Source organism: Medicago sativa, chromosome 6, assembly GCF_051527215.1.
Source record: "Medicago sativa cultivar Bolivia chromosome 6, Bolivia_mono, whole genome shotgun sequence".
Taxonomy (NCBI): Eukaryota; Viridiplantae; Streptophyta; class Magnoliopsida; order Fabales; family Fabaceae; genus Medicago; species Medicago sativa.
In genome coordinates this window covers 12,441,976-12,469,740 of record NC_140754.1, presented here as the reverse complement: position 1 = coordinate 12,469,740, position 27,765 = coordinate 12,441,976, and the positions used below count along the sequence as shown (strand labels likewise).

At 32.2% G+C, this 27,765-nt stretch overlaps 2 protein-coding genes and 2 non-coding genes across 4 annotated transcripts; 2 read left to right on the top strand and 2 right to left on the bottom strand.

The window, feature by feature from the left end:
- Positions 1-14,289: 14,289 nt before the first annotated feature.
- TRNAR-CCU (transfer RNA arginine (anticodon CCU)) lies at positions 14,290-14,362 on the top strand. The gene has a single exon. It is a non-coding gene; the product is annotated as a tRNA-Arg (tRNA).
- Positions 14,363-15,334: 972 nt separating this feature from the next.
- Positions 15,335-21,193, bottom strand: LOC146912890 (putative inactive ATP-dependent zinc metalloprotease FTSHI 3, chloroplastic). The gene is made up of 4 exons (XM_085716221.1): positions 19,891-21,193; positions 17,410-17,733; positions 16,552-16,852; positions 15,335-15,748 (listed from the first exon to the last, which is right to left on the bottom strand). The coding sequence occupies exons 1-4, from the start codon at positions 20,959-20,961 to the stop codon at positions 15,546-15,548; spliced, it is 1,899 nt and encodes a 632-aa protein (XP_085572347.1). The 5' UTR covers positions 20,962-21,193; the 3' UTR covers positions 15,335-15,545.
- Positions 21,194-23,332: 2,139 nt separating this feature from the next.
- LOC146912888 (uncharacterized) lies at positions 23,333-25,522 on the top strand. The gene is made up of 2 exons (XM_085720797.1): positions 23,333-23,982; positions 24,127-25,522. Exons 1-2 carry the CDS (start codon positions 23,333-23,335, stop codon positions 25,520-25,522), a joined length of 2,046 nt encoding a protein of 681 aa, XP_085576923.1.
- On the bottom strand, positions 23,699-23,805 carry LOC146912889 (small nucleolar RNA R71). Its single transcript, XR_015017199.1, has one exon. It is a non-coding gene; the product is annotated as a small nucleolar RNA R71 (small nucleolar RNA).
- Positions 25,523-27,765: the final 2,243 nt, after the last annotated feature.

Here is a 27,765-nt window from a genome sequence, read left to right as displayed (position 1 = left end):
TAATTTAAATGTCAATGATAATTAAATTTAGATATTTATCTATTAATTTTATAATTTAGAGTATAAAATTAACTTTTAAATAACCATACTTTATTGTCTTTAATAATTTTTTGCATTTTTAATTTTATTTTGGGTTTTTTCCTATTTTATAATAGGTTTAAAACTATATGTTAATGAAATTGTGAATAAAAAATAGAAAAAATATTAATTTAAAGTTTGATTATATTAAAATAGACCCGTAATACTATTTTTTGCAAAGTGTGTTGGATTATTAATTTTTTCCTAGACTATTAAAAATAAAATAAAAATTATTGAGGGAGTAAAGTGAAGATTTTAACATAAGAGGGAAGGAGAATGTAATTCAAGCTTCTCTTAAGGGAGGGTGAAATATTTTCTAATATGTTTTGAATAAGAGGGGAGGGGAGTGTATAATTTAACTTAAGAGGGGAGGGGAGTGTAATTTAAGCATCTTTGAGAGGAGGAGAGTGTAATTTACTCAATTTTTAATTGCACTCTTAGGAATAATTTTTGACTTAGTAGAAGGCATCTCAATAATAGTTAAATATTCAACAAGAGAATAATTCATTCCTTTCAAATTTGATAAATTTATGTCTTGGGAGATTTTTAGTAAAAAAAATAAGTCTGGGGAAATTTATGAAACAAGAGTAAACGAGGTCAAATAGTTTCAAAGTAAATAAGAACTACGAAAATCTCAAGTAACATAAGCCAATTTTTTGGATGTCTAATTGCATCCACAATGAAGAAATTCATTTTTTTTCGGTACTTAAAATAAATTTCACGTATACACACCATTTATTTATAATTTTTTAAGAGTAGAACCTGATAAGTATATAATCTCTCAAACTTAATGTCTGATACAAATTACTTAAACGTATATATAATCCCTCCAACCCAATGTTTAATACTCCATCCGTTTCAAAATACATGTCCAAGTCAACAACTTCACATATGCCAATGCACAATTTTGACCGTTAATATCTTTAATTATCTAAAGTAAAAAAATTATAAAAATTTAATATTTTGAAAATATTTGTCGAGACAAATTAAACAACATCTTATATGCTAATATTTGTATTTATACATTAGTAAAAAAGTATGGTCAAAGTAAGTCAAGTGAATAGTGCACATTGCAAAAATTGGACATATATTTTGAAACGGAGGGAGTATATGTTTCTTAAATGTGACCCAGTAGTTATCCCGCAATTGCCAAGTTATCGCTTTTATCACAAACAATGTTCAAGCACATAAGAAAACAAAAAATGGGTCAATTGAATAATAAACAAACATCACAAACAAACTTGTAATGATCCTTAGCAGTGCCACTATACTAGGAATAACGAAATGGGTCGGTGTAAAAATCTTTTTTCTTTCAATTAATTCTTTTACTTGGTCAACAAAATTGTTTAATTCATTCAGTCAACAAAAATTGTTTAATTCAAGTGAACTATTTTACCTCCTTAAAAAAGAAGAAGACTCTTTTACTTTTTATTACTTGTGTAATGTTATTATGTTAAATTTAATAAGTCTACTTTAAAGTTTATTATTTGTCTTATGTTACATATTATTATTATTATTATTATTATTATTATTATTATTATTATTATTATTATTATTATTATTATTATTATATATGTACAATCTGTCCTCGTGAGCTTAGCGCAATTGGTATGGACAATGCATAAAATATGCAATGTCCGGAGTTCAAACCCCGACCACCACAAAAAATTTAAATTTACTGTTTTGTCCTTCGGATCCAAAGTCTATAATGAAGCCAAAGATTCAATAAAAAGTCCAAACCATATATGTGCGCGCGCGCATGTGAAGATAGTCTCCATGAGCAAAAGGTTTTAAAACACTAAATAGGATGATCATAGTTAATTTGAGCCTTCCAAACAATCAAGTGCTCACCTAACATTTACGTCATAAGGGAACAACCATCAAAACACATACACACATGTACCACGTGGAAATATATAAATAGAGCAACCAACCACAAAATTAGGTACATTTTCACATTATGAGATATTCCTCAAAGCAAGCACCTTAAAACCTTACTCATTTGAACATTGAAGTGTCTTAGCATGGAGATCGCTCCGCACTGCGACGATAAGGAGACATTATAAATATTTATTTGTGTAGACACATTTTCATAGGAGTCCAATATCTTAAAAAAATGTTTTTTTTTCTTCTATTTTATCTTTCCAACTTGATTTTGAGGGCGTGTGTATATTTTATAATTACTCAACTCGCAATAATAAATCAACATATCATGTGATATTTTTTTAGGAATGACGTGGTATATGTTGTATAATAGAATTTAATTTGTATATATTGTCGGTGTAAAACATTTTACACATACATCTATGATAAACTATATATTGTTAATTTATTAAATAATGTGACATTAAATCATTGAAACACATGTAAAGAGAAATGCACGAATACTCTCTTGTTAACATTGTCTCTAACACTTAATCTCATATTTGATAAAATTCATGTGAGTCTCACCACTTTATGTGAGACCAATTTTCAAAATATGGTGGTCACATGAATTCTATCTAACAAGAGACAGATTATTAGAGAGTGTCCATAAGAGCATGAATATTGGTGGTAGCTTCACACTAACCCAGGCAAGTCAAGTCTCCATGGATTACTGACATTAGGGCATCCACAATGGTGAAACCCATTTTTAGATACTTAAAATAGATCCCACATTTACACATCACTCATTTATAATTTTTTTAATGGTAATATCTATTAAGCACTCAACCCCTCCAACCCAGCATTTCACAAATTTCTTACACAAAATCCATTAATTATCTATCAATAACTATATCATTCCATTTCAATATTTTAATCTTTGAAAGGAGAGGGACCCATGGAGAGAGGGTACTTATTTGAGACCTTGTGCTTATTAGGTACTCAAAAGCATTTCCCCCCAATATGAGTACTGCATAGGTACAAAGTCTTAAACACAAGAAATCCTCCTATTGAATATGATCATTGGCTACTTGGTATTGTGTTCCATCGTTCCATTGCAGTGCACAACCGCTTGCTTTTCATCTAAGCTTGTTTCAAATAATATATGGAATTGAAAACAACGCATACCTTTTGGACTTTGATGGATTATTATGTGTTTAGTTGGACCCATTTTTAATTTTTTTTATAAGTAATATGAAATATAAAAAAGTAATAAGGTTGTTTAAATAATTGAAAAGTTTAAAACATGATAAAAATTGAAAGGGTTCATTTAAACTACTCAAGGTATGGATGTGTATGCTCTTAACACTCCTCGTAAATTAAACTATATAATTATATGAGTTTGATAATATTTTATTGTGGGAGTGTGTTAAACTTGTTTTATGTGATTAGTGAGTGTGAATTTAGTTGGCAACAAGTGTCACATTGCATAAATACGTATAAGTAAGCAAGTAAACAAATCTCGTACAATAAAGTTTCCATTTGCTAACATCTTAGTGTGTTGTTTTACGACTTGTAATTATTATTTAATTAGTGATAAGTGATACTTTGATAGTGATTGATATTGTCTTATACTCCTATATACATTTGGTGAAGGACGGTGGGGTTGGCTTTGTGTCGTAAAAATGATAAACTCATAAAAATGATAAACACTACCATGATCACAATCTTAAATAAAAATCATTTACACACATAACAATGCATATCATTTAATCATGCAAACATTTTTAAAGTCATATAAATGTTTTTTTTTAAGGAAAGTCATATAAATTTTTTAGTTAGCTTGACATATGAAATTTTTCTCTTTATGTTGCAATGATATTTTCTTTTTGTACAGAAAGAAATTGGGATGATGCATGTATTAAAGAGGTGAAAATCAAATCAATGAAGAAAAAGTTGAATTTTTATGTTTGTGCGCAAATTGAATTAAATCAATTAAATCTAATTTCTTTTGACCTATCGATCTGTTTTACAAAATTGAAAATAAATATCTAAAATACAAGTCAATTAACACTATAAATAGCAGTAGTTTTAATTTCTTAAAAAATGTGTTGCATTCATATGTTATTTTAATCATTATATATGTTATTTTTCTCATTTTATTTCAAGTACTTGTCTTAATAATATTAAAAATCTACAATATTTTGGAGAATAACTTTTTTTATAACTTCTTAATTTTTGTAAAAATGTCAATCCAATTGAATTAAATCAAACCAGCTCGTTTTTATCGGTTTGATTTGAACATAAATCATAAAGTAATACTGTATTTTTCTTATAGCATGTGAATCACATGATAACTATTGTATCAACCAAAAGAAAAACATGATAACTATTTCCTATGATCACACATTATTCTATTTTCTTTTTGTTGATAGTTAAAATTATCATACTTTACTTATTTGTTAACTATGTTATGTATATAACTCATGATCCCACACATTTAATTATTTGCATGCATGAGTAATATACAACTACCCAAGAAACAGACTACACAAAAAAGCATGAGAAGTACACATAAATACCATGTCACTTTTATGACGTATTGTCGTCCATAGTATATATAGACATGTTTTACATATCTAACATTTACATTTCCCTTTTTTTTAATTATATATGATTAATCTCATACAAGTTTTTAGCTTAATCTGAAATAATATCTAGTAGAGTTTAATCAAAATGGAACTAAAAATTTAACGAGTTATATATTTTTGTTCTTACAAAATCATTGTTGTTTAATTTGTGAGTCTTATAAAAAAAATTATTCACTTTGATTTTGAAAAGTACAAAAGTATGCCTTATCGAGAGATTAAAAATACACTGTTTCATAAAATCGGGAATTAAAAAGTAAAAAGTAAAATTATAGGTACTATAACTGAACTATTATATGATTACAAAAAAATTGAACTATTATAATTTGTTAGAGACTAAAATACATTTAATTCAAAATTTATAAATAATACAAAAATATTAAGTTGTGATATATTTTACTTTTAGTTTCCGAAATAATTTGTAAAATATATAAAATTATATAATACATTTATTATTTATATTCCCTCCATTTTAAATTGAGTGTCACTTTAGCAAAAAAATTGTTTTAAAATGAATGTCACTTTTAGTTTTCAATGTAATAATAATTTTACTTTTTCAATTATACCCTTCAATTAATACTATATACACTACTTGTAAAGTACTATTACTTTTTTTTCTTTAATGGAAAACAAACCAATAGTTTGTTAGGATAATTTGGTAAAATAACATCTCTCTTTCTTTTAATTAATGCATTTATTAATACGTGTGTAAAAAATTTTAAACGACATTTATTTTAACATCGTCCCAGTATAACATATTATTATTATTATTATTATTATTATTATTATTATTATTATTATTATTATTATTATTATTATTATTATTATTATTCCAAACAACATTAATATCTATTTAAATCCCAATAACTTGTGTCAAGGAAAAAAACATTGAAACAATGAGGTTTGAAATTTAGAATGTTGTTGAAATCTTAAAGGATAGTTGATAAATAGTATCCATACCAATGACAAGATTATTCCCCTCTCTGGTTCAAGACAATTGTCTCTTTATCATTTTTGTCTCTGTCTCAAAATAATTGTCATTTTAAAATACCAATGCAGTATTTATTATTATTATTATTACATTGTTATACTCTTATTTACTGAATTTCATCTAACTTAACTATTCGACTATAACTACAATATTAATAAGGATATTATAGTAAATTATACAAATTTTATCATTGAAATCAACCAAATTAATCATTTTCTTAAAAACCATGCATAAACCTCAAACGGCTATTATTTTGAGATGGAGGAAGTAGACATAGGGCATGGAAGGAAACCCAATTTATTAGGACATTTTTGTGAGTACCATTCTTTATGTCTTTTTTGACACTGATTGTTTTCCATGTCATTTGAGATCAAACACGTCTCCGGTAAGATCTTGTTAGATTCAGAAGCAAACGGTGCATGCAATCTCATCCATTCACAACAGTACTAAAATCAATTAAAATGAGAAGTTCATATTGTACTAATCTTTGGAGAATAAGTTTCAATTTGTTAAAAAGTGACGATAATAAGCACACAACAACACCACTCAAACCAATCAAAGCAAGCTTCTTTCTTCCCGTTTTGTCAATATAGTATATGCTCGAAATCGAATCGAATGAATTCAACGACCAAAGACAGAAGACTTATACATTGTTTAATTAGATGCACAACTAGCTAATTGAATAATTGTTAAACTCTTGAATATAACGCTATTGATTCTCACAAAATAGCATTGTAATACTTTTCAATTTATAGTTATATATGTTGTTTCAATAAAATATGGAAAGCAGTGTTGACAGGTTGAAATATTTTATGATAAAAACATTAATAATAAAGGTTAGGTTAATGATAAAAAATTGAAATAGTTGTTATTAAATATTATAAAATGCTTGACTATAAATATGTCAAAATATTAAAAATCGTAAAGATATCGTTAACGAGTCATTTTTTTATATATCATTTCCAAATATTTGTATTTTTCATATACATTTTTTAGGGAATATACATTTGTAAATAATAAATATGTTTAATGTGTATATAATAAATTGCAATTTACTATATTATAATCACTTTTATCATTATTTAGAAAATAAACTAAAAACAAATCCAATTTAACTAATTACAAATATTGAAATAATTGTTACTAACTATTATAAAGTGATAGATTAAAAATAGGCTAAATTGGTTCATTGATCCCCTAATTAATTTCTTGTTTTCATTTTGATCTCATAAATAATTTATAAAATCCACGATTTGGTTCCTCAAGTTAACCTCTGTTAGTCAAATAAATCCATGATCGTTAACTTTAACTTCAAATGTCTATGGTGGACCAACCTTAAGAGTGATCCACCATAAATTTTTTTTTAATTTAAATTGTTTGATATTTTTTTTTAAAAGAGAATCATTGGATCACGTAGATACATTTTAACTTACACCGAGTCAATATCATGTAATTAATTTTTCCTTTCTTCATCTTCTTCCATAGCTTTGTTCATCATCTTTAACATTACATTCATGATCTACACTATCATCATCTTCATCATCTATCCAGAAACATCCAAATAAAGGCAAGATAGTATGTGAGAGAGTAGTGAAGGTTTTCATCCAAAAAGAGAATATATATAAAAAAAATCTTAAAAATAAAATATTCCAATCATATCCTTGTGTTGTCATTTTGTTTGCATCAATATGTCAAAATATTGTTCAAATTTTCCAAGTTGGTAACAGTAGACGAAAATTCCTAAAAAAAAATAAAAAAATTAATAGTAGACGAAAAAGTATAAGCCAAATTCAACTAACTCGTTCACCATTAATTTCCACGAAGATACTCCAATTGTAAAGTACAAAAATCAAAGAAATGACAAATATGAGCCTCATATTTTTAAGATGATCACACATAAAGTGAGTGTCAAAGATGATATTAAGAAGAAAGTGTTCCTATTATTTCTCTTAATAATATACACATTGTTTTTTTTTAAAGAAATATACACATTGTTATGTAAAGTTATCTATAAGTTTAACTAACTCCGGCCACTATAAAAAAATCTATAAGTTTAACTATAAGTCAATTACTTTTTAGTCGAACTTTTTTCCTGCACTAAGTTACTCTTGACTCTCGAGAGCATAAATATTGGCGAACACAAATGAGTGTCTTGTATGTTTGGCATGGTAAGAGAGTGTCAAAACTCACCTTAGGTGACATTGCTGATTTTTGATTTTTTTTTCCAACTAATAGGTGAAAAAGGATATCATATCGGCTATTTTATTAATATGAGATTAGTGAGATTCATTTTAGAGTTTTGGAAGAGTGGTATAAATATTTAATAAAATATAGTTGAGTTGTTTAAATAATTGAGAAGTACTCCCTCCGTTTCTAAATATAAGCAAAATTGATTTCTTGGGTTCATTCAATTAATGATGAATGTGGTTCATACTATGAACCACATACATCATTAATTTAATGAACCTAAAAAGTCAATTTTGTTTATATTTAAAAACGGAAGAAGTATGAAGTATATAATACTCCCTCCGTTTCAAAATGAGCGTTGTTGTAGGTGTTTACACACATATTAAGAAATGCAATGATTAAAAGAAAGAGAATGATTATTTTACCAAATTATCCTTATTAACTATTGGTTAGTTTTAAAAGTAATACTTTGGAAGTAGTGTGCAGAGTATTAATTGGTGAGTACAATTGAAAAAAAAAAGTTATTATTGCATTGGAAACTCAAAGCGACACTCATTTTGAAACAATTTTTTTTTGCTAAAGCGACACTCATTTTGAAACGGAGGGAGTAATATATTGAATGACGTTTATTTATACCACCAATATGGATGACATGGAAGTGAATGCTCTAACAATCCAATCATTTTTTAAATTTAAATTTATATACAAATTTATAAATTAATGAAAAATATCAAAAACACTTTCTTTTTAACCCTCTTTTTGAATTAACATTTTTTTTAACGGACTGAATTAACTCTTTTATAAACTAAATCAAATCTTTTTAACACTCATTAACTCTATTATAAACTAAAGAGTCTTGTTAACGAGTGCCTCCGAGGCACTCTTTAAGCTTTCTAAAATAAGCAATTATTTTTTTAAAATTAAATGTTTCGATTTCCAATGCCCTGATTACAAATTTTTCCATAAATAGTTACTAATTATGGTCCTTAAAGAATGTCTTCGAAGCACTCGTTAATATTTCCCTTAACTAAAATCAACGTGGATCCTTAAAAAAATACTGCACGTATTTGACACCTAAAAAAAAATGCACCTACGTATTTGATAGTATATAGTTTGTTTTCTAAGGATATATATTTTTTTTTTTAGTTACATAGCTAAAATCAGAAAACAGAAAAAGAAAAAAAGAACAGCAAAGGGGAAAACTAAGCCCTCAAGAACAGAGTTCCTAAAGCATCAGTCCTCAACAACGGACGGAGATTATCAGGTGGGTGCGGATGAGACAAAAGAAAAACATCCGAAGAAGCTCCTAGCTTTGCAAGAAAATTTGCACACTGATTGCCTTCGCGCAGAGTGTGATGCAAAGTAACATTGACCTGGGATAACAGCACCTTGATCTCATGAATAATGTCATTTTCATTGCAGTATTGCACCAATATGTCAAAATATTGTTCAAATTTTCCATATGTCAAAAAAAATATTGTTCCAATTTTCCAAAGTTGGTAAACAATTCACAGTAGACGAAAAGTACAAACCAAATTCAACTAGAACCATTAATTTCCACGAAGATATACTCCAATTTCAAAGTACAAAAATCAAAGTCGAAGTTGCATATTCCATCGCCCACCATTGCTGAATAAATTAATTGAATTCCATTGCCAAGTAGTAAAAAGGAAGACTTTGCTCCCCACATAAACAACATGAACATGTGATTCTTCTTTCTAGAATCCAATATCTTTGGAAAATTTTCAAAGTGGATAACTCAGAATAGAATATGTTTATTCTGTCAAAATCTAGTCAGCATATAATATTTAAATATATCTAACAAAGTGGTTGTACGGAACTTCAAAATTGATAGTATTAAATATTTAAAATGAGATTGAATATAGACTTTGACAAAATTTGGTTTCTGTTAGTACTTTATTTGGTGAGATAATATATACAAATAGGAACACGTTTAAGATTATCTTTAAGTTGGAACCTGGCCAGAAGGTCAAAAGTCGATCCATATGCATATTGTATATCCAATATTCTTGGGCACATGACCAAGTGAAGTCAAGAACAACTAAAATTTGAAATTTTTTTTTTCTGCCCCTATAACAAAAAAAAATGATATATCTGCCCCTAGTTGAAAATTATTGATGAAAATGCCCTTGTTCTTCAATTCAAATGGCGAGCATCCCATTTTTTCAACCCTTCTCTGCAAGCTTGCAGGCTTTCTCAGACTTTCTCTGACTTTCTCTGTATGTTTGTAATTTCATTTGGCGAGCATGTATATTTAAGTATTTAATTTTTTTTTGTTCCATGTTCAACATATCAAATGGCGAGCATGCCATTTGTTGTTTTTTTTTTAGTATTTTTTTTTGTTTGCCATGTGAAATGGCGAGCATAATATTTGTTTTTTTTTTTTAGATTTTTTTTTGCATGCCATGTGAAATGGCGAGCATACTATTTGGTTTTTTTTTAGTATTTTTTTTTGCTTGCCCTTTGAAATGGCGAGCAAGGAAAGGCTATTTTTTTTAAAAAAAATGCGAACATGTTTTTTTTGCGGTTTTAAATTTTTTTTTATGAAAAATACCATATTTCTTGAATTTTAAAAAACAACCTAAAAAGATTTTTTTTATTAAATATTAAACAAAAATACATTAAAATAAAACATTGTTACAAACCTAAACATCTATTACATTTATCTTCTCCTAATTTTGTGCCCATGAGTACCACATCCAACAGGTTTGATTTTTCGTTGAGGTCGACCGGGTGGCGCTATTTGTAGTTGTGGCTCCTCCTCCTCGTCCTCATCATCATCATCCTCATCCTCATCCTCCTCCTCTTCTTCTGTTAATACAACATCCTTTTCTTGTTGTACTACGTCTTCATATTCTTCTTCTACTTCTACCTCTTCTTCTTCTACTACTACCTCTTCATCTTCCTCACTCTGAGGTTCATTACGACGAAGTGCCCACAGACTGTTCATCGCATCATTGTCCATCTGTGTCGTTGTGAATATTGGTGGTCGAGACCATTGTGTTTGTTGGGATGATTCTGGAAAGGAGGATTGCATGTATGGTGGTGGTAGGTTAAAGCTTTCATTGGGTGATGAGTCTGTGGGCACTTCGTCGTAATGAACCTCAGAGTGAGGAAGATGAAGAGGTAGTAGTAGAAGAAGAAGAGGTAGAAGTAGAAGAAGAATATGAAGACGTAGTACAACAAGAAAAGGATGTTGTATTAACAGAAGAAGAGGAGGAGGATGAGGATGAGGATGATGATGATGAGGACGAGGAGGAGGAGCCACAACTACAAATAGCGCCACCCGGTCGACCTCAATGAAAAATCAAACCTGTTGGATGTGGTACTCATGGGCACAAAATTAGGAGAAGATAAATGTAATAGATGTTTAGGTTTGTAACAATGTTTTATTTTAATGTATTTTTGTTTAATATTTAATAAAAAAAATCTTTTTAGGTTGTTTTTTAAAATTCAAGAAATATGGTATTTTTCATAAAAAAAAATTTAAAACCGCAAAAAAAACATGTTCGCATTTTTTTTTAAAAAAATAGCCTTTCCTTGCTCGCCATTTCAAAGGGCAAGCAAAAAAAAATACTAAAAAAAAACCAAATAGTATGCTCGCCATTTCACATGGCATGCAAAAAAAAATCTAAAAAAAAAAAACAAATATTATGCTCGCCATTTCACATGGCAAACAAAAAAAAATACTAAAAAAAACAACAAATGGCATGCTCGCCATTTGATATGTTGAACATGGAACAAAAAAAAATTAAATACTTAAATATACATGCTCGCCAAATGAAATTACAAACATACAGAGAAAGTCAGAGAAAGTCTGAGAAAGCCTGCAAGCTTGCAGAGAAGGGTTGAAAAAATGGGATGCTCGCCATTTGAATTGAAGAACAAGGGCATTTTCATCAATAATTTTCAACTAGGGGCAGATATATCATTTTTTTTTGTTATAGGGGCAGAAAAAAAAAAATTTCCTAAAATTTCTAATATATAGTGCGATATATATCTTGTCAAAAAAATGTTAGTACTATAATATTATTTTTAAAATAAATATCCTGTGTTTCGTGGGTGATACTTTTTATTTTAAAAATTAATTAAAAAATAGAAAATTTAGAATAATATTTTATTTATTTTTTGACAGAATAAAATGTAATAAAATAATATTACGTTTTTAGGTAACAAAAGGGAAAAACATAAAAGAAAGAAAACACAAGGAAAAGACCTGAACTAGAGTCGAACAAACTCAACGCCCATAACATCTGCTAAGAGAACAGAGACAATAAGTCAGGCTTAGGCTTAAGTTTTTTCAACTAGGCTTGACCTATTTAAAGATAGTCCGGCTCGGCCTGACCTATTCTCATCCTCTACTCATATTGATGATACCATCAATCTTATTCTTTTTTGAATTAGTAACACCTACAGAAGCAAAAATAAATGATTTTTCGAAACTGACTTTCAATTTTGAGCAAGCACAAAAGTTCTCCAACACCATACTGATATGTCGAGTCTGAGAGACTTTTACTTTCCCAAAAAGGAGCACAACATCTGCAAAAGATAAATGAAAAAACTAGGACCACTCCGAGAATTTAAATAGCCACCCGTTTATTAGCATTAACTTCATTGGCAATCATGCCTCTAAGCCTCCCCATGAAAAGCACAAAGAGGTAGGGAGATAGAGGAACACACTGTCGTAAACCCCTTTTAGGAGTGAAGCTTTCAGTCTTACTACCATTCCAAAGCATGGAGATGGAGGAAGATGGTATACCATGCATGATAAGAGAAATAATAGGTTCGGGAAAGGCAAAACAATTTAGAGTATGGCAAAGGAACCTCCAATCCAATCTATCATAAGCTTTCTCCAAATCAAGCTTAAGAATTTTCTTGCTCTTCTTCTTTCTTAAGTGATGAATCATTTCCTGAAGCACTACAACATTGTCTTTAGTACTTCTTCCTGGAATAAAGCTACTTTGAAGAGGACTAACAATACGAATTAGAATAAGGTGAAGTCTATTGACCAACACTTCGGATATTAACTTGTACATCATATTACACAAACTAAAGTGTCTGAAATCTTTAAAAGAGCTCGAATTGTCACCTTTTTGAATCAACACAACCGGGGTCTCAATAATGCTTGAATCAAAAGTACCGGAAGCAAAAGCTTGTCTAAACAAATTCCAAACATCATCCCCGACATCCTTTCAAAACATCTTAAAAAGGGGGAGTGTGCTCCTCCTCGAGGTCTCGGGTTCGATTCTCCCCGGTACCAGGCTAATTTAGCTTCTTAAAAAAACATCTTAAAAAAGATAGTTTGAAATCCGTCTGGGCCAGGAGCATTGTAAGATTTCATACTCATAAGGGTTTGATAAACTTCTTCTTTTGTAACCATGAGTAAGAGTCTTTTTATCATCATTAGTCTGAACGTTATGATGACCCCCACTTTGATCTGTCCTCAATTCATCCAAAATTCCAAACAAACATTTGAAGTAATTTACAACTTCATTTCTCAACATATTAGAGTCGGTACACCAAGAACCAGGAGCAATGTTGAGACCGTGGATCTTATTTCTTTTCCTACGCATTACAGTTTAAGCATGGAAGAAAGAGGTGTTTGTGCTTCAAAGCTTAATCCAATTCTCTTTAGATTTTTAAAACCATAATGTTTCTCCCTTGGAAAAGGACACCCTCATACTTAAAACCATAATGTTTCTCCCTTGGAAAAGGACACCTTCATACTCTTGCAAAAGATCATTGTGAAGGAGAAGAAGCCTAGCTGAATCAACTTCCTCAAGCACACGTTGAATAACCCTCATTCTGGATTGTAAATATTTTTTTCGCCCTCTCGAAGCTTTTGTTACCATTTAACATTTAGGTGACATATCCAAAAAGTATTTATGACATAAAATATGATTACTTACATGCATTTTATCCTTCATGTTTCCAAATTAAAACATAATTTTACAGATAAATGGTTCATGAACAACATTATAAATCAAATAATTAATCAATTTCATTATGGGCAGACCCATCGAAATTGGTACTATGGAAATCGAGAGACTTTGAGAGGAACACACTCAAAGATCCTAAACCAATACCATGTTTTCTGACTTAAAACCTTGAAGAAGAAGAAAACCTTGTTAGGAAAAAAACACACTCTATGAAGACATATGACTGACATAATTTTTATAAATCAATGGGGTTACCTCGTTAAACCGACCCTTTTAATTTAAAAAAAAAAGTAGAAAACTATGTTTTTTTTATGTAGACTTATTTAAAATGTTTGTCGAGAGTGAGAAAAATTGGGCAAGTAACTCAAATCTCATCTCTAATTTGACCGGTAACACCGTCCATTCAATGATAATGGCCATTGGCCAAGTGTTGGGAGCATGAAATCAAACTCAATACAACAAACAAAAACACCTCAAAAAGTCGAAAGAGATGGTCACCGTAGAAGCATATCATGTAAATTACATCAATGACTAATTAATTAAACTGCTTCTTTACCAGACAGCGCCTGTAGCTCAGTGGATAGAGCGTCTGTTTCCTAAGCAGAAGGTCGTAGGTTCGACCCCTACCTGGCGCGTATGAAATTTAAGTAGTTATTTTAAGTTTTTTTACTGAAAAAAGTTATTATAAGTTTTTTTACTGAAAAATACTTAATAAATTTAATAAGTTATAAACAACTTTTTTCTTAAATTTGAAAATATTGTTCTTTACTTCCTTCAGAAAAAAAAGAAAATATTGTTCTTTACTTATCACTCAATAACTAGAATTTCACTCCTACCATTATCGCGGCAAAATTTAAGTAGTTATTTAGTTATTTTAAGTTTTTTTACTGAAAAAAGTTATTATAAGTTTTTTTACTGAAAAATACTTAATAAATTTAATAAGTTATGAACAACTTTTTTCTTAAATTTGAAAATATTGTTCTTTACTTCCTTCAGAAAAAAAAAGAAAATATTGTTCTTTACTTATCACTCAATAACTAGAATTTCACTCCTACCATTATCGCGGCAATAGTGAAAACACGTATTTGAAGTGAATCCCTAGGTTAACTTAAGTAGTCATGCATTACGATTTACTTCCTTCAGAAAAAAAAAGAAAATATTGTGAAAAAAAAAGAAAATATTGTTCTTCACTCAATAACTAGAATTTCACTCCTACCATTATCGCGGCAATAGTGAAAACACGCATTTGAAGTGAATCCCTAGGTTAACTTAAGTAGTCATGCATTACGATAGGCAAATACAACTCTTTTTTATCATTTATTCACAAAATAGCTTCGACACAATAAGAGCTTGAGCTTAAGGTTCGACACAATAAGAGCTTGTGGTTCGAACTCCGATCCTTTGTATATTACAATGTACCTATCAGCTGAGGAAATTGTTTTAACCATAGACAAATATGCAAATTCCAATTTTGGTGTATGTAAAAGAAAAAGTTTACAAATACTCGTTAGACACATAAGTAGTAGACAAATATAACTCAATGGAAGGGACTAAAAATAATCAATCCTTTCAAATTTTGTAGTGATAAAAAATAGAACAAATATATATTTTACAGAGACCAAAATCAAAACTAATTCATTTTATAGGTACATAACATATTTAACCTGTAAACAAATACAACGGCTTCTCATTTTTTGTGGACAACTTTTTCTATCTTACATCATATAAAACGTGAAAAAAATTGTTTGCATACAAGGAAATAAGTGTGAACAATGAAAAGGAAAAAATTGTACAAGTAAATTTGACAGGAAAACCAAATCATGAATTCAATGATTGATAACCTAATGGTCCTTGTATGTCATCTTGTTTCCTATCACTTCTTCCCATCAATGATGGCATCCAAGGGAACAGCTTACCAAGCTCCTTGCTTATTTTACTAGACCTTAGTTGCTTATCATTGATTCCAAACTTTGCTCTTTCAATAGCTTCCATTATATCTTCCCTTGCCACAGTTTCACTACCTGCAGAGTGCAAATATGGATTCATATGAAATATTGTTCGTGCAATTCAAAATGACTTAAATATATATAAATATCATCATTTAATGTGAAGGTGAAAAGTCAATGAAGGCAGAGGGAAGCAGCAGGGGTGTCTGTAGGGAGGCTAATGGCCAACTAAGAGTGAATGTGGAAGAGCTTATTTGTATTTATCATGTCACATAAGCACTTAGGCATGGTTTGGAAAAACGATTTAATTTACCGCTTATATCATAAATGCTTTCATATAAGTGCTTTATGTACAATCAATTTCTATTACAAAAGATAAGGTAAAGTATAATTGTTTTCATATAACCAATAAGATGTTTTAATGTTATTCTAAAGAGCTTATGGACATGTCATAAGATGTTTTCATAAGCTCTCCAAAATAGCCTCACAACTGCTTGTGCCATAGTTAACTCAAATACATCAATTCAAACAGTCCCCTTAGATATAACTACTTCAGAGAGCTTATAAAAGTAAGCTTAAGACATGCTCATAAAGTTGTTTTGAACTTACTTTCATAAGCTTCCCAGATAGCATATAAAATCAGCTCAGAGAGCTTATATAGAGTTTACCTTCATACACTCTTTGATTTTAGAAACAAGTTATACGTAAATGCTTATCATGTAAGCATATAATTATGTTTATTCAAACACTCCAAAACTCAATTTATATAGAATTAAGCGTCACCCAAGTTAATAATATACGGTCAAATTATATTCAGTACATATTAGATAGACAAAAGTGCTATAGTAACTATAAAAAATGTTAAGTTGTTCTTATACCTCTTCGAGCAGCGAGCAAAGCGGATTCATTGACGATGTTTGCAAGATCAGCACCTACGAGACCATCAGTAACTGTGGCAATTAAATGACATATGATGTTAGCATCCTCCTCCAAAGGAACTCCTCTCAAATGCACAGCTAATATCTTTCTCCTTCCTTCTTCGTCAGGTTCCCCTACAAATACTTTCCTCGAGAAACGACCGGGACGACACAGGGCTGGATCCAAGGCTTCTGGCCGGTTAGTTGCTGCAATGACAACCACTCTCATTTCTGATTCAAATCCATCCATTTCGGTCAGCAACTACATCAACGAAAAATTCTTTAAAGGTCAGCTTAGAGGAAATAACAGCTATTGAGAGCACATGAATTATTTTACTTAAATTCCAATGAACACGTTGAATATTTATTTTCCATGTAGACAGTATATACTAAAGTTTAATGCTATGAAATAATTTGATAAAAAAAACTGGACATCTAAATTGTTTGACAATGGTTATCAAATCGAGATTCAAATCATGAATCAGAAGGCCTATTTTTCAAATCCTGAATCAAATCTATTATGAATCATAGAATACATTACTAATAAAAACATGTCATTTTTAATTAAAAATTATAAGCTGATATATCATATGCAAAGTTTACAGTAATTCCAAGATTCAAATCATAAATCAAATGACATAGAAAATTGATTGGTTATACAAAGTTGACAAAAAAAAAGTGGTTGGCTACATTAAGTTTAAAAGAGGTTTATGTTTAGTATTGAATCAAGATACGACCACATGCATCTTAAGATATTGATAACCATGAGTTCAATCAATTGTTGCTAGAAAAGAAATACAAAATGATGACTAAACTTGCCTGATTGAGCGTTTGGTCCCGTTCATCATTGAAGCTTCTTCCACGCTTGCCACCAACCGCATCAAGTTCATCAATGAATATGATTGATGGTGCAAATTTCCTTGCTGTACTAAAAAGGTCTCTGACTCTAGCAGCACCTCTTCCGACAAACATTTCAACGAACTCACTGGCAGATACTGTGAAAAAGGGTACACCTGCTTCCCCCGCTATTGCACGTGCAAGTAATGTCTTGCCAGTTCCTGGAGGACCGACAAGCAACACTCCTCTAGGTAGCTTTGCCCCTACCTTTTGGTAATTAAGATCCCCTTGCAGACATGAAACTATCTACAAATCAGGGACAGTGTCAATATACGGAGAACAATAAAGTTGATTAGCTATTGACAAAGAAGTTCAACCAAAATTAGAAATGATGAAAACGTAAAGGCATGAGGTCAAATCTTTTTCAACTCGCTATAGTTTTAAGGGAAATTTATTTTCCAATAGTCACAATTCAAAGAAACGGTCAAATATAAAAGCAATACAGATTGGAAATCATTCAATGAATACAACACGGACATAAAACATTTCAAACTACAAAATTTTGATGCAATTGGGTTTATTTCAGTGACAATGCATCTAAATGCCACATGTACTATACCCTTTTAAAATACAACATTTAGCATATCTCTCATCTTTTTGTAATTTTATCACTCAACCGGTTCACTCTAATCCAATCTATAGCAGTTTGAATTGGATCCTTGTCTCGGTTTAAGTCTTTACTTTTTTCTTCCGAGGAAGGATCAAATAAATATAAGTAAAATATATAATAAATATACTGAAAATAGTTAAAAGTATCAAATATCTCAGTCACTAGTGTAATGAGTTATCTTTACTCATGTAAATATTCATATGTTTACTAAAAACTCTATCTTCATTCAAATATATTTTTCATAAATAAGTTTAAGATTTACGTTAGTTCTATAGATATGACACACACAAGTTTAATTTGGTTTTGATAGGATTTTGAAATCAAATTCAAAATACAATCTATTAAAAAAAGAGTTTTTCAGTTTGTTGATTTTGGTTTATTCAGTTGTCTACTTTATAATCGAATTCCTAATTTTATTAGATTATATTGATTTATGAGCACCCCTATATAGGTGAGGTTTACAGTACGCAACTTAAGTTGCGTAGCAGTACACAAATGGTCAAAAATTAAAGTTACGGTGGCAGGACAGATGGGCAGAACACTCCAAGAGGCCAGCCTTAAGGTGGGCCACTTGGCTGTGTTTCCCATTGGGTTGTTGGTTGGCCGAAGCATAATGATTAAACTGAATCTCATAAAACAGGGGAGAGGTTATACTCCCTCCGTTTCATAATACTTGTCCATTTTGAAGAATAATTTTGTTTCACAATACTTGTCTCTTTCAAGTTTCAATGCAACATTAATTAGTGTATTTTCAATAATACCCTTGCATATTTATTGCAGAGAGAGAAAAAATATAATGAAATAATAAATGGTTAAGGGTATTATAGAAAATACACATATAATTTCATCAAAAGTAACAAAATTTATTTAGTTTCTTGGTTACTGCAATTTCTTCAAAATGGACATGTATTTTGAAACGGAGGTAGTATAAAATAAGAGAAAAGTGTTGGAGCATAGTATTTCAGTGACGGTGCAAAACACAAAGCGGTTCAGAGGTAGACCAATACACGCTAAGAATCGTGATTAGCAATGGTAATCAACCATTTGTATATTGATACACAAAACTTAAGCTGTGTACCTTAAACGCCACCCCCTATATAATACTCTAATTGTTTAATTGTACCTTTGGTACCACAAAAGCAAGGGTATGAGCTAATCCTAGATGTAAACAATTAAGTGAATAAGATCAATAACAACATAACTCCTGACATTTTGTGATTCAAAGATCTGACATATCAGAGCCTCGGGAATATATGATTTACTTTTCAATTTTTAGACAGAGAAAGAATGAATGTTGTTCAACATGATACATTTTTTGTTTATCTAGATAGATAGTCAAATGGATTTGAACATAATTATTTTTCTGAGATAAAAAATTCCGAATATGGTTATAAGTAATTATAACACAGTATAACCAATGTCACATCTCAAAAATCCTAAACCAAGAAGTTAGTTGAACTTTCTTTACTTCTGATACTCAAAGCTTTTATGTTTTGGTACCGTGCCAAAAGCTAAAATCTACCACTGATTATAATCCCATGGAAAAACTATACTTATTTTATTTTCCATCTTTGTATGTTACCAAAAGGTCTTACTTCACCATTCAAAAAGACAAATTACATCTTCAACACATCAAGATAACATCTAAATTACCGCATAAGAATAAAAGTTTGTACCAGTTAACGAAATACTAGAAACTCCTGATGAGATAAATATCATTGGCAAAACAGAAAAAATCACTTCTATATGTTAGATGACTATCATGAATACTACCTAAAAGATGAGATTGTTACCTCCATGAGCTCTACTTTTGCAGAATCAACACCTTGAACATCTTCAAATCCAACTGTCTGACTATTAGGTTTCCGCTTCTTAGCTGGACTAGCAGCAGAAAGTTGACGATATATAAGCCACATCAAAGGAATCAAAGGTATCCACAGTGTGATCACAGTTATCAAAGTACTCCTCATCGCCGCTAACACAGATTGAGGAGCCGAGCTAAACGTAACCCCCTTTTCCCTCATCAAACTAAGAAGGAATTTTTCGTCATGATCTATTTTTCTCGTGGAATACTGCCACTCAGGAATCGAACCTCGTCTCTTAGAGAATTTCTTCAATTTATTCAATGCAGGAATTCCACCAGATCTTACAGCATTCTCACTCACAACCTTGTCTATATCCTTATCCATCGAAACATCTACTACTTGTTGTGACTCTTCTTCATCAGAAACCTTATCATTTTCAACATTCTCAGACACCGTATTATAATATATACGCCGAGACCCCTCTTCAACTAAAACTTTCTCCACATTCCCATTTCGAAGACTCGCAATCAAGTCCGAATACGGAACAATTTTCACTGGCCGAAGTGAAGTAAACTTCAAAAACAAAAAACAAAGTGTAAACACAATCGAAAACGATGTAGCAAACGCCACCGTCCTAATATTCTTCCTAACAAACACTTCAACCTCATTTAAAACAGATTCAACAGAAGCCCTTTTCATCTTCATAACCAATAACCGTAACCTCGGCCGCAATCTCAACGAAAATCTCTTCTTCAACCTATTACCACTCCCCCCTTTACCATAATCACTCTTCTTATCATCCCTACTTCTACTACTAACAAGTGGCTCAGTTTCATTACCAACACCATTTTGTTGAAACCTCAATGAAAAATTTCTACTTTTTCTACCATAATACTCAAATTTCTTATTCCATAAAAACCCATTTTCAAAATTATAGCATTGATTAAACTTAAACTTCATTGAAGTGCATAAACCTCTATAAACCCTAAAATTCCTAATTTTTAACCTATTTGGTGTCAAAAATGACCCAGTACAACAAGGTAAAGAAAAAAAAGCCATTTCTATTCAAAATCAAATCTATATATTCATAAAAGCATCTAGTGTTGTATAAACTGAATTATTTCACAGAATTCAACAAAAAAATTGGAGCTTGAAAATGTAAAAGATAAAGAATTTTTCAGAGAAATGATTGAATGTGAAAATGGGTGTTACAGAAAATTGTGTAGAACTCAAGAAGTGGAATCTTGTGGTGGACGAGGAAGGAAGAAGAACACAATGGATTCTATTGGTTGTTTTGTTGGTGTCAGTGTTTGAGTATATCTATCTACTGAAAACTTCTAGTTGCACCCCCATGATTCTATGTTACAAACTTACACCCCCTGTCAGGTTTTGAGAAGTAAGAATTGACTAAATTGTCCTTGAATTGAGTTTGTGTGAAGTGCTTGAATTGAGTTGGGTTCAATGGCATTTTGGGAATTAAAATTATTTAATTTGTGTGAGAGAGGTGGAACTGGAAATTATGGCTTTTAATTAATTTAAAAAATCTGTTGTTTTTTGGTTCTTTGCATTTGTGAAAGACTAGAAGATGGTGCATCCATGCTTCGCACATATCTAGGGGTGAGCAGATCAGCAAGACCCGACCGCAAACCGAGAAACCCGCACTCAAAAGCAGGCTTTCGGGTGGGTTGAATCGGGTCACCGGGTTATCGGTTTGTTGTAAACAGGTTGAAACGGGTGTTGGCGGACGAACTCGGTTTCCATAAATTAATTCTATTGGTAACCGAACCGACCGATATGATAATTTAGCTATTGAAACGTTGAATAACAAGTGTGACTAGTGACTGAAATCTGCAGAATGGCAGGCTTTTATTTTATGGATACACACATGCTTTTTGATAACTAGTGGACTAGAGTACATTGCAATTTACTAGAACTAGTATATAGGAGTAATATAAAATTAAAAGCATGTATGAGAAGTCTTCTCATTTCTCAGTCTTGGAAAGTGGTTATAAAATTAGCTTTATTATTTTGGTAACCGAGATTTTCTTTAAATGAGTACTAGTATTTGATGAGTCATAGATAGTATTATTTATTGCCTTATTTAGTTTAGTTTTATTTTAGATTTGATTTTATTTTATTGCATTTTATTTTAGTTTAGAATATTTTACTTCAAATTGTCTTTTATTTTATTTTAGGAATAAATATATGGTGGAAGGTGCCTTGGAGCAAAAGAAAGAGGACTGGAGCAAAATACAGCGCAAGAATACGAAGATACGGGGCAAAAATACGATTCCCCCTACCAGAAGCTTGGCACGGCCCGTGCCAACATGTGGCACGGCCGTGCCCGATCCCAGGACCTGTTTTGCTGCTTTTCTTCAAGCCCAAGTTACCCTATTGCAGCTTTACCGTTTTATCCTTTTAGTTGCTTAGTTTCTAAGTCGAATGTAAAGCTATAAATAGAGTAGCTCTCCACCATAAACAATCATGCTTTACTTTGTTTATTTCAATTGCTATTTTAATAAAAGTCTTTATTTTCCTTTTTACTTTCTTCGCAATTTACTTTACTGTCATTTTCTCTCTTCTTCCCCCATGTCTACGATGAACATGAGTGAGTAGACTTCTTAGTCTTAGGATTATTGGGGAGTCTAATGACTCAATCCTAAACAAAACATGTCTAAACCCTAATTTCTATGTAACCCTAATTCCTAATCTAGATTCACCGTCTTAACGTGGATTAACAATTATCAAACTGTGGAAGCGAAAGCGGAGGGTTTGATAATCGTTAATCCATCATCCCAAACATCAATTCATAAAGCGAGAGCGGAGTCTTGATGTTGGAACAAGTGAATCTAGACAATAATTGCAAAACAGTGAAATAGTCTTTGCAATTATTGAGACAAAGAGTAGTTTCAATCCTCTATGCATCTTCTAGTAATCATGTCAGCGAAATAGGCTTGGTTGCTAGAAGTAAACTCTCACCGGACTTTCATCGGAAAGGTGAGGGGCTAAGGGAAACCGGTCTTTAGAAATTAGTGTGTAAATCATGAAATTAGACGTTTAGGTTTTGTCTAGTGAAGGATTAGTTATTAAGACGAACCAATGATCCTAAGGCCCTTTATTATTATTGTTTTTACCTTCAGCAATCAAACTCTTTCTTATCAATTTTCTCTCCTCTAATCATTCATTAAAAGTTGATTAAGTTGAACAACTCCCTAGCGGAACGATAACTCTACTTACTACTATTACTTCGATAGGCCGTGCACTTGCGGTTTGGCCCTATCAAGTTTTTGGCGCCGTTGCCGGGGAGTTAACTAATTTAATTAGCTTTTTCTTAGTGATTAGAATTCTCTCTTCTTCTCTTTCTTTTTCTGTTTTTATTTTTATTTTTCTTCATCATTAACTTCTTGGAAAGCATAAAAATAATACCAACATGGCTGAAAGACGTGCTCTTAAGGAATACGTGACTCCTTCAATGGAAGAGCCATATGCTATTATTGTGTATCCAACGGTTGAAGATGAAGATTTTGAAATTAAGCCTGCCCAACTTAAGATGGTGCAGCAAAATTATTTTTCGGGATCCCCCGATGAGGATCCCAATCTCCATATCTCAACCTTTTGGCGGCTCACCGTAACATATAAGAAAAACCAAGAAACCTTGAGACTACATCTCTTCCCTTTTTCTCTAAAGGACAAGGCTCTCAATTGGTTCCATTCCCTAAGAGTTGGTTCCATCACTTCATGGGACCAATTGAAGCGTGAATTTCTCATCCGTTTCCTCCCCCCATCAAAAATCGGCCAACTAAGGGCAAAGCTTTTTCAATTTACTCAAAAAGAAGGGGAATCTCTTCATGATTCATGGGGACGTTTTAAGGACATGCTTAAACTTTGCCCCCTCCATGGACTAGAAGAATGGTTGATCATCCACACTTTTTACAATGGTTTATCTCATGCTACTAAAACCTTTGTTGATACAGCTGCAGGTGGTGCTCTAATGAACAAAAACTTCGAAACAGCCTATGCATTGATCGAAGACATGGCTCGAAATCTCTTTCTATGGACTGATGAAGAACTCGCTACAAAGTCTTCACCCTCCAAAAAGAGGGCAGGTATGTACGAAGTCTCTAACTATGACCACCTTGCTTCTAGGATTGATGCACTAACCCACAAATTTGAAAAACTTAATGTTAGTGATACTACTCCTACATCCCCTTGTAAAACATGTAGTGAATGCAAACTAGGTAGTGTTGAGAAAATAAACTTTATTCAAAACAACCAAGGGGTAAGTTTTGACCAAAGCCCTAATGAAAATCCCTTGGTTCAAGGAACAACACCACCAAGATATGCTAATGACCAAAAGGTTATTCAAAAGTCTAATCTTGAACTTCTAATGGAAAATTATCTTCTTAACCAAACCGAGCAGCTCAAAGAGCTTGCAAATCAAACTAGACTTTTGAATGACTCTTTTGTTTCACTTACATCAAAAGTAGACTTTATCTTCTCTCACAATAAGGTCTTAGAGGCTCAGCTCTCTCTAGTTGTTCAATTTTGCCAACCTAGAATGAACGCCGTTACACTTAGGAGTGGTAAACAATTAGAAGACCCCTTAAGAGTCAAGCCTAGTGAGGAAGAGACTAGTGAACCGCAAGGTGAGATGGCTAAAGAAGAAAGTGAGAAACCACAAAAAGAGGAAGTTACACCGCCTCCTTTTAAACCAAAGATTCCTTTCCCTCAAAGATTTGCCAAGTCTAAGCTTGATGAGCAATTTAAAAAGTTCATTGAAATGATGAATAAAATCTACATTGATGTTCCCTTCACCGATGTCCTAACTCAAATGCCCACCTATGCTAAATTTTTAAAAGAAATTCTTTCAAAAAAGAGAAAGATTGAGGAAAGTGAAACGGTGAACCTTACGGAGGAATGTAGTGCCATCATCCAAAATAAGTTGCCTCCCAAGCTTAAGGATCCAGGAAGTTTCTCAATACCTTGTGTCATAGGGTCTGAAGTAGTAAAGAGAGCAATGTGTGACTTAGGAGCCAGTGTCAGTTTGATGCCTTTATCTCTTTATGAGAGATTGGGATTGGGAGAGCTTAAGTCAACTAGGATGACCCTACAATTAGCAGACCGTTCCCTTAAATATCCAGCTGGAATCATAGAGGATGTCCCTGTCAAGGTAGGAGAAATCTACGTCCCTACGGACTTTGTTGTGATGGAAATAGAGGAGGATAACCAAGTACCCATACTTTTGGGAAGGCCCTTCCTTGCTACCGCAGGGGCTATAATTGATGTTAAACATGGGAAATTGGAATTTAATGTTGGTGGAGATACTGTTGAATTTGAACTTGCTAAACTTATGAAAAATCCCTCCATTAAAGATTCTTGTTGCATGTTAGATATAATTGACCGTTGTGTGAAAGAATGCTCCTTAGCATCAACTACACATGATGGTTTGGAAGTATGCTTGGTTGGTGATGCAGGTACAAAGCTAGAAGGAGATGCCAAAGCCTACGAGGAGCTATTGAATGAAAACCCTCCCATGGAAGGTTTGGGCATGGAAGAATTAATGAAAGAAGAAGCAGCCCCTCTACCAAAAGAGGCGCCAAACCACTCCCACCAAGCTTGAGGTATGAATTCTTAGGCCCTAACTCAACCTACCCTGTTATTGTGAACGCAAGCTTGAATGAGGTAGAAACTGAAAAATTGCTTTATGTTCTCAAGAAATACCCTAAAGCCATAGGTTACACCATTGATGACATTAAAGGAATAAATCCCTCATTGTGTACACATAGGATATTGCTTGAAGAGGACTATAAGCCCTCCGTTGAACACCAAAGAAGACTAAATCCTAACATGAAAGAAGTTGTGAAAAAAGAAGTCTTAAAGCTCCTAGATGCAGGTGTCATCTATCCAATTTCTGATTCCAAATGGGTTAGCCCAGTTCAAGTAGTACCTAAAAAGGGTGGTCTCACAGTCATTAAGAATGATAAAAATGAATCCATTGCAACTAGAACCGTCACCGGTTGGAGGATGTGCATTGACTATAGGAAGCTTAACAAAGCAACCCGTAAAGATCACTTCCCACTCCCCTTTATAGACCAAATGTTAGAAAGGTTAGCTAAGCATTCACACTTTTGTTACTTAGATGGCTATTCTGGATTTTTCCAAATACCCATTCACCCTGATGACCAAGAGAAAACCACTTTCACATGTCCCTTTGGTACCTTTGCCTATAGGAGAATGCCCTTTGGTCTTTGCAATGCCCCCGCTACCTTTCAAAGATGCATGATGTCTATTTTTTCTGATTTTGTTGAAAATATAATGGAAGTTTTTATGGATGATTTTTCTGTGCATGGATCTAGTTTTGATAATTGTTTGACTAACCTGGAAAAAGTTTTGGAAAGATGTGAACAGGTGAACTTAGTGTTGAATTGGGAAAAATGTCACTTCATGGTAAGAGAAGGAATTGTCCTAGAACACTTAGTCTCTGAACGAGGTATAGAGGTAGATAAAGCAAAAATTGAAATTATTGAGAAAATGTCTCCTCCTACCTCGGTCAAAGAAGTTAGAAGCTTCCTAGGACATGCGGGATTCTACCGCCGTTTCATTAAAGATTTTTCTTCAATCACTAAGCCACTAACAAGCTTGCTCCTTAAGGATGCAAATTTTGTGTTTGATGATGCATGTCTAAAAGCATTTTGCAGGTTAAAAGAAGCCCTGGTCACTGCACCAATCATACAACCACCAGATTGGAATTTACCTTTTGAAATAATGTGTGATGCAAGTGACTATGCAGTTGGGGCTGTGTTAGGGCAAAGAAAAGACAAGAAGATGCACGCCATTTATTACGCAAGTAAGACCCTTGATGAGGCACAGGTAAATTACGCTACAACTGAGAAGGAACTATTAGCAGTAGTCTATGCTATTGACAAATTCAGGCCATACTTGGTAGGATCAAAAATCATTATTTACACAGATCACTCGGCCATAAAATATTTGTTAAACAAGAAAGATGCCAAACCAAGATTGATCCGATGGATTTTGCTCCTCCAAGAATTTGACATTGAAATAAAGGATAAAAAAGGCACTGAAAATGTTGTAGCTGATCACCTGTCCCGCCTTAGGGAACCCAATGAGGATGAGTTGCCTTTGGATGATTCCTTCCCGGATGACCAACTCTTCTTATTGGCACAAGCTAACACACCTTGGTATGCAGATTTTGTTAATTTTCTTGCAGCAGTAGTACTACCACCTAACTTGAACTACCAGCAAAAGAAAAAAATTCTTCCATGATCTCAAGCACTATTATTGGGATGAGCCTTACCTCTTCAAAAGAGGCTCGGATGGAGTTTTTAGAAGATGCATCCCTGAAAGCGAGGTAAGTAGTATTCTTCACCATTGTCACTCCTCCTCATATGGTGGCCACGCCAGTAGTCAAAAAACTTCTTTTAAAATACTTCAATCTGGTTTCTGGTGGCCATCACTTTTTAAGGATGTGCATCTCTTTGTTTCTAAATGTGACAATTGTCAACGCACCGGTAATATTACAAAAAGGAATGAAATGCCCTTAAACAACATCCTTGAAGTTGAAATTTTCGATGTATGGGGTATTGATTTCATGGGGCCATTTCCTTCCTCTTTTGGTAATCAATACATATTGGTGGCTGTTGACTATGTGTCCAAATGGGTTGAGGCCATTGCTTCCCCCACCAATGATGCACATGTAGTTATAAAATTGTTCAAAAAGGTTATCTTTCCAAGGTTTGGGGTGCCAAGGGTTGTCATAAGCGATGGAGGGTCTCACTTCATTTCTAAACACTTTGAAAAACTTTTACAAAAATATGGAGTGAAACATAAAATTGCAACACC

What these genes read in the sequence shown, in the direction of transcription:
- LOC146912890 (XM_085716221.1), bottom strand. Translation starts at nt 20,961, where the DNA reads ATGGCTTTTTTTTCTTTACCTTGTTGTACTGGGTCATTTTTGACACCA. An exon ending in CAAAAGTAGAGCTCATGGAG is followed by an intron (nt 17,734 to 19,890) that starts GTAACAATCTCA and finishes CCTGATTTGTAG; the next exon opens with ATAGTTTCATGTCTGCAAGG. An exon ending in TTTGCTCGCTGCTCGAAGAG is followed by an intron (nt 15,749 to 16,551) that starts GTATAAGAACAA and finishes TGCACTCTGCAG; the next exon opens with GTAGTGAAACTGTGGCAAGG.
- LOC146912888 (XM_085720797.1), top strand. Translation starts at nt 23,333, where the DNA reads ATGGCTGAAAGACGTGCTCTTAAGGAATACGTGACTCCTTCAATGGAA. An exon ending in GATGAAGAACTCGCTACAAA is followed by an intron (nt 23,983 to 24,126) that starts GTCTTCACCCTC and finishes TAAAACATGTAG; the next exon opens with TGAATGCAAACTAGGTAGTG.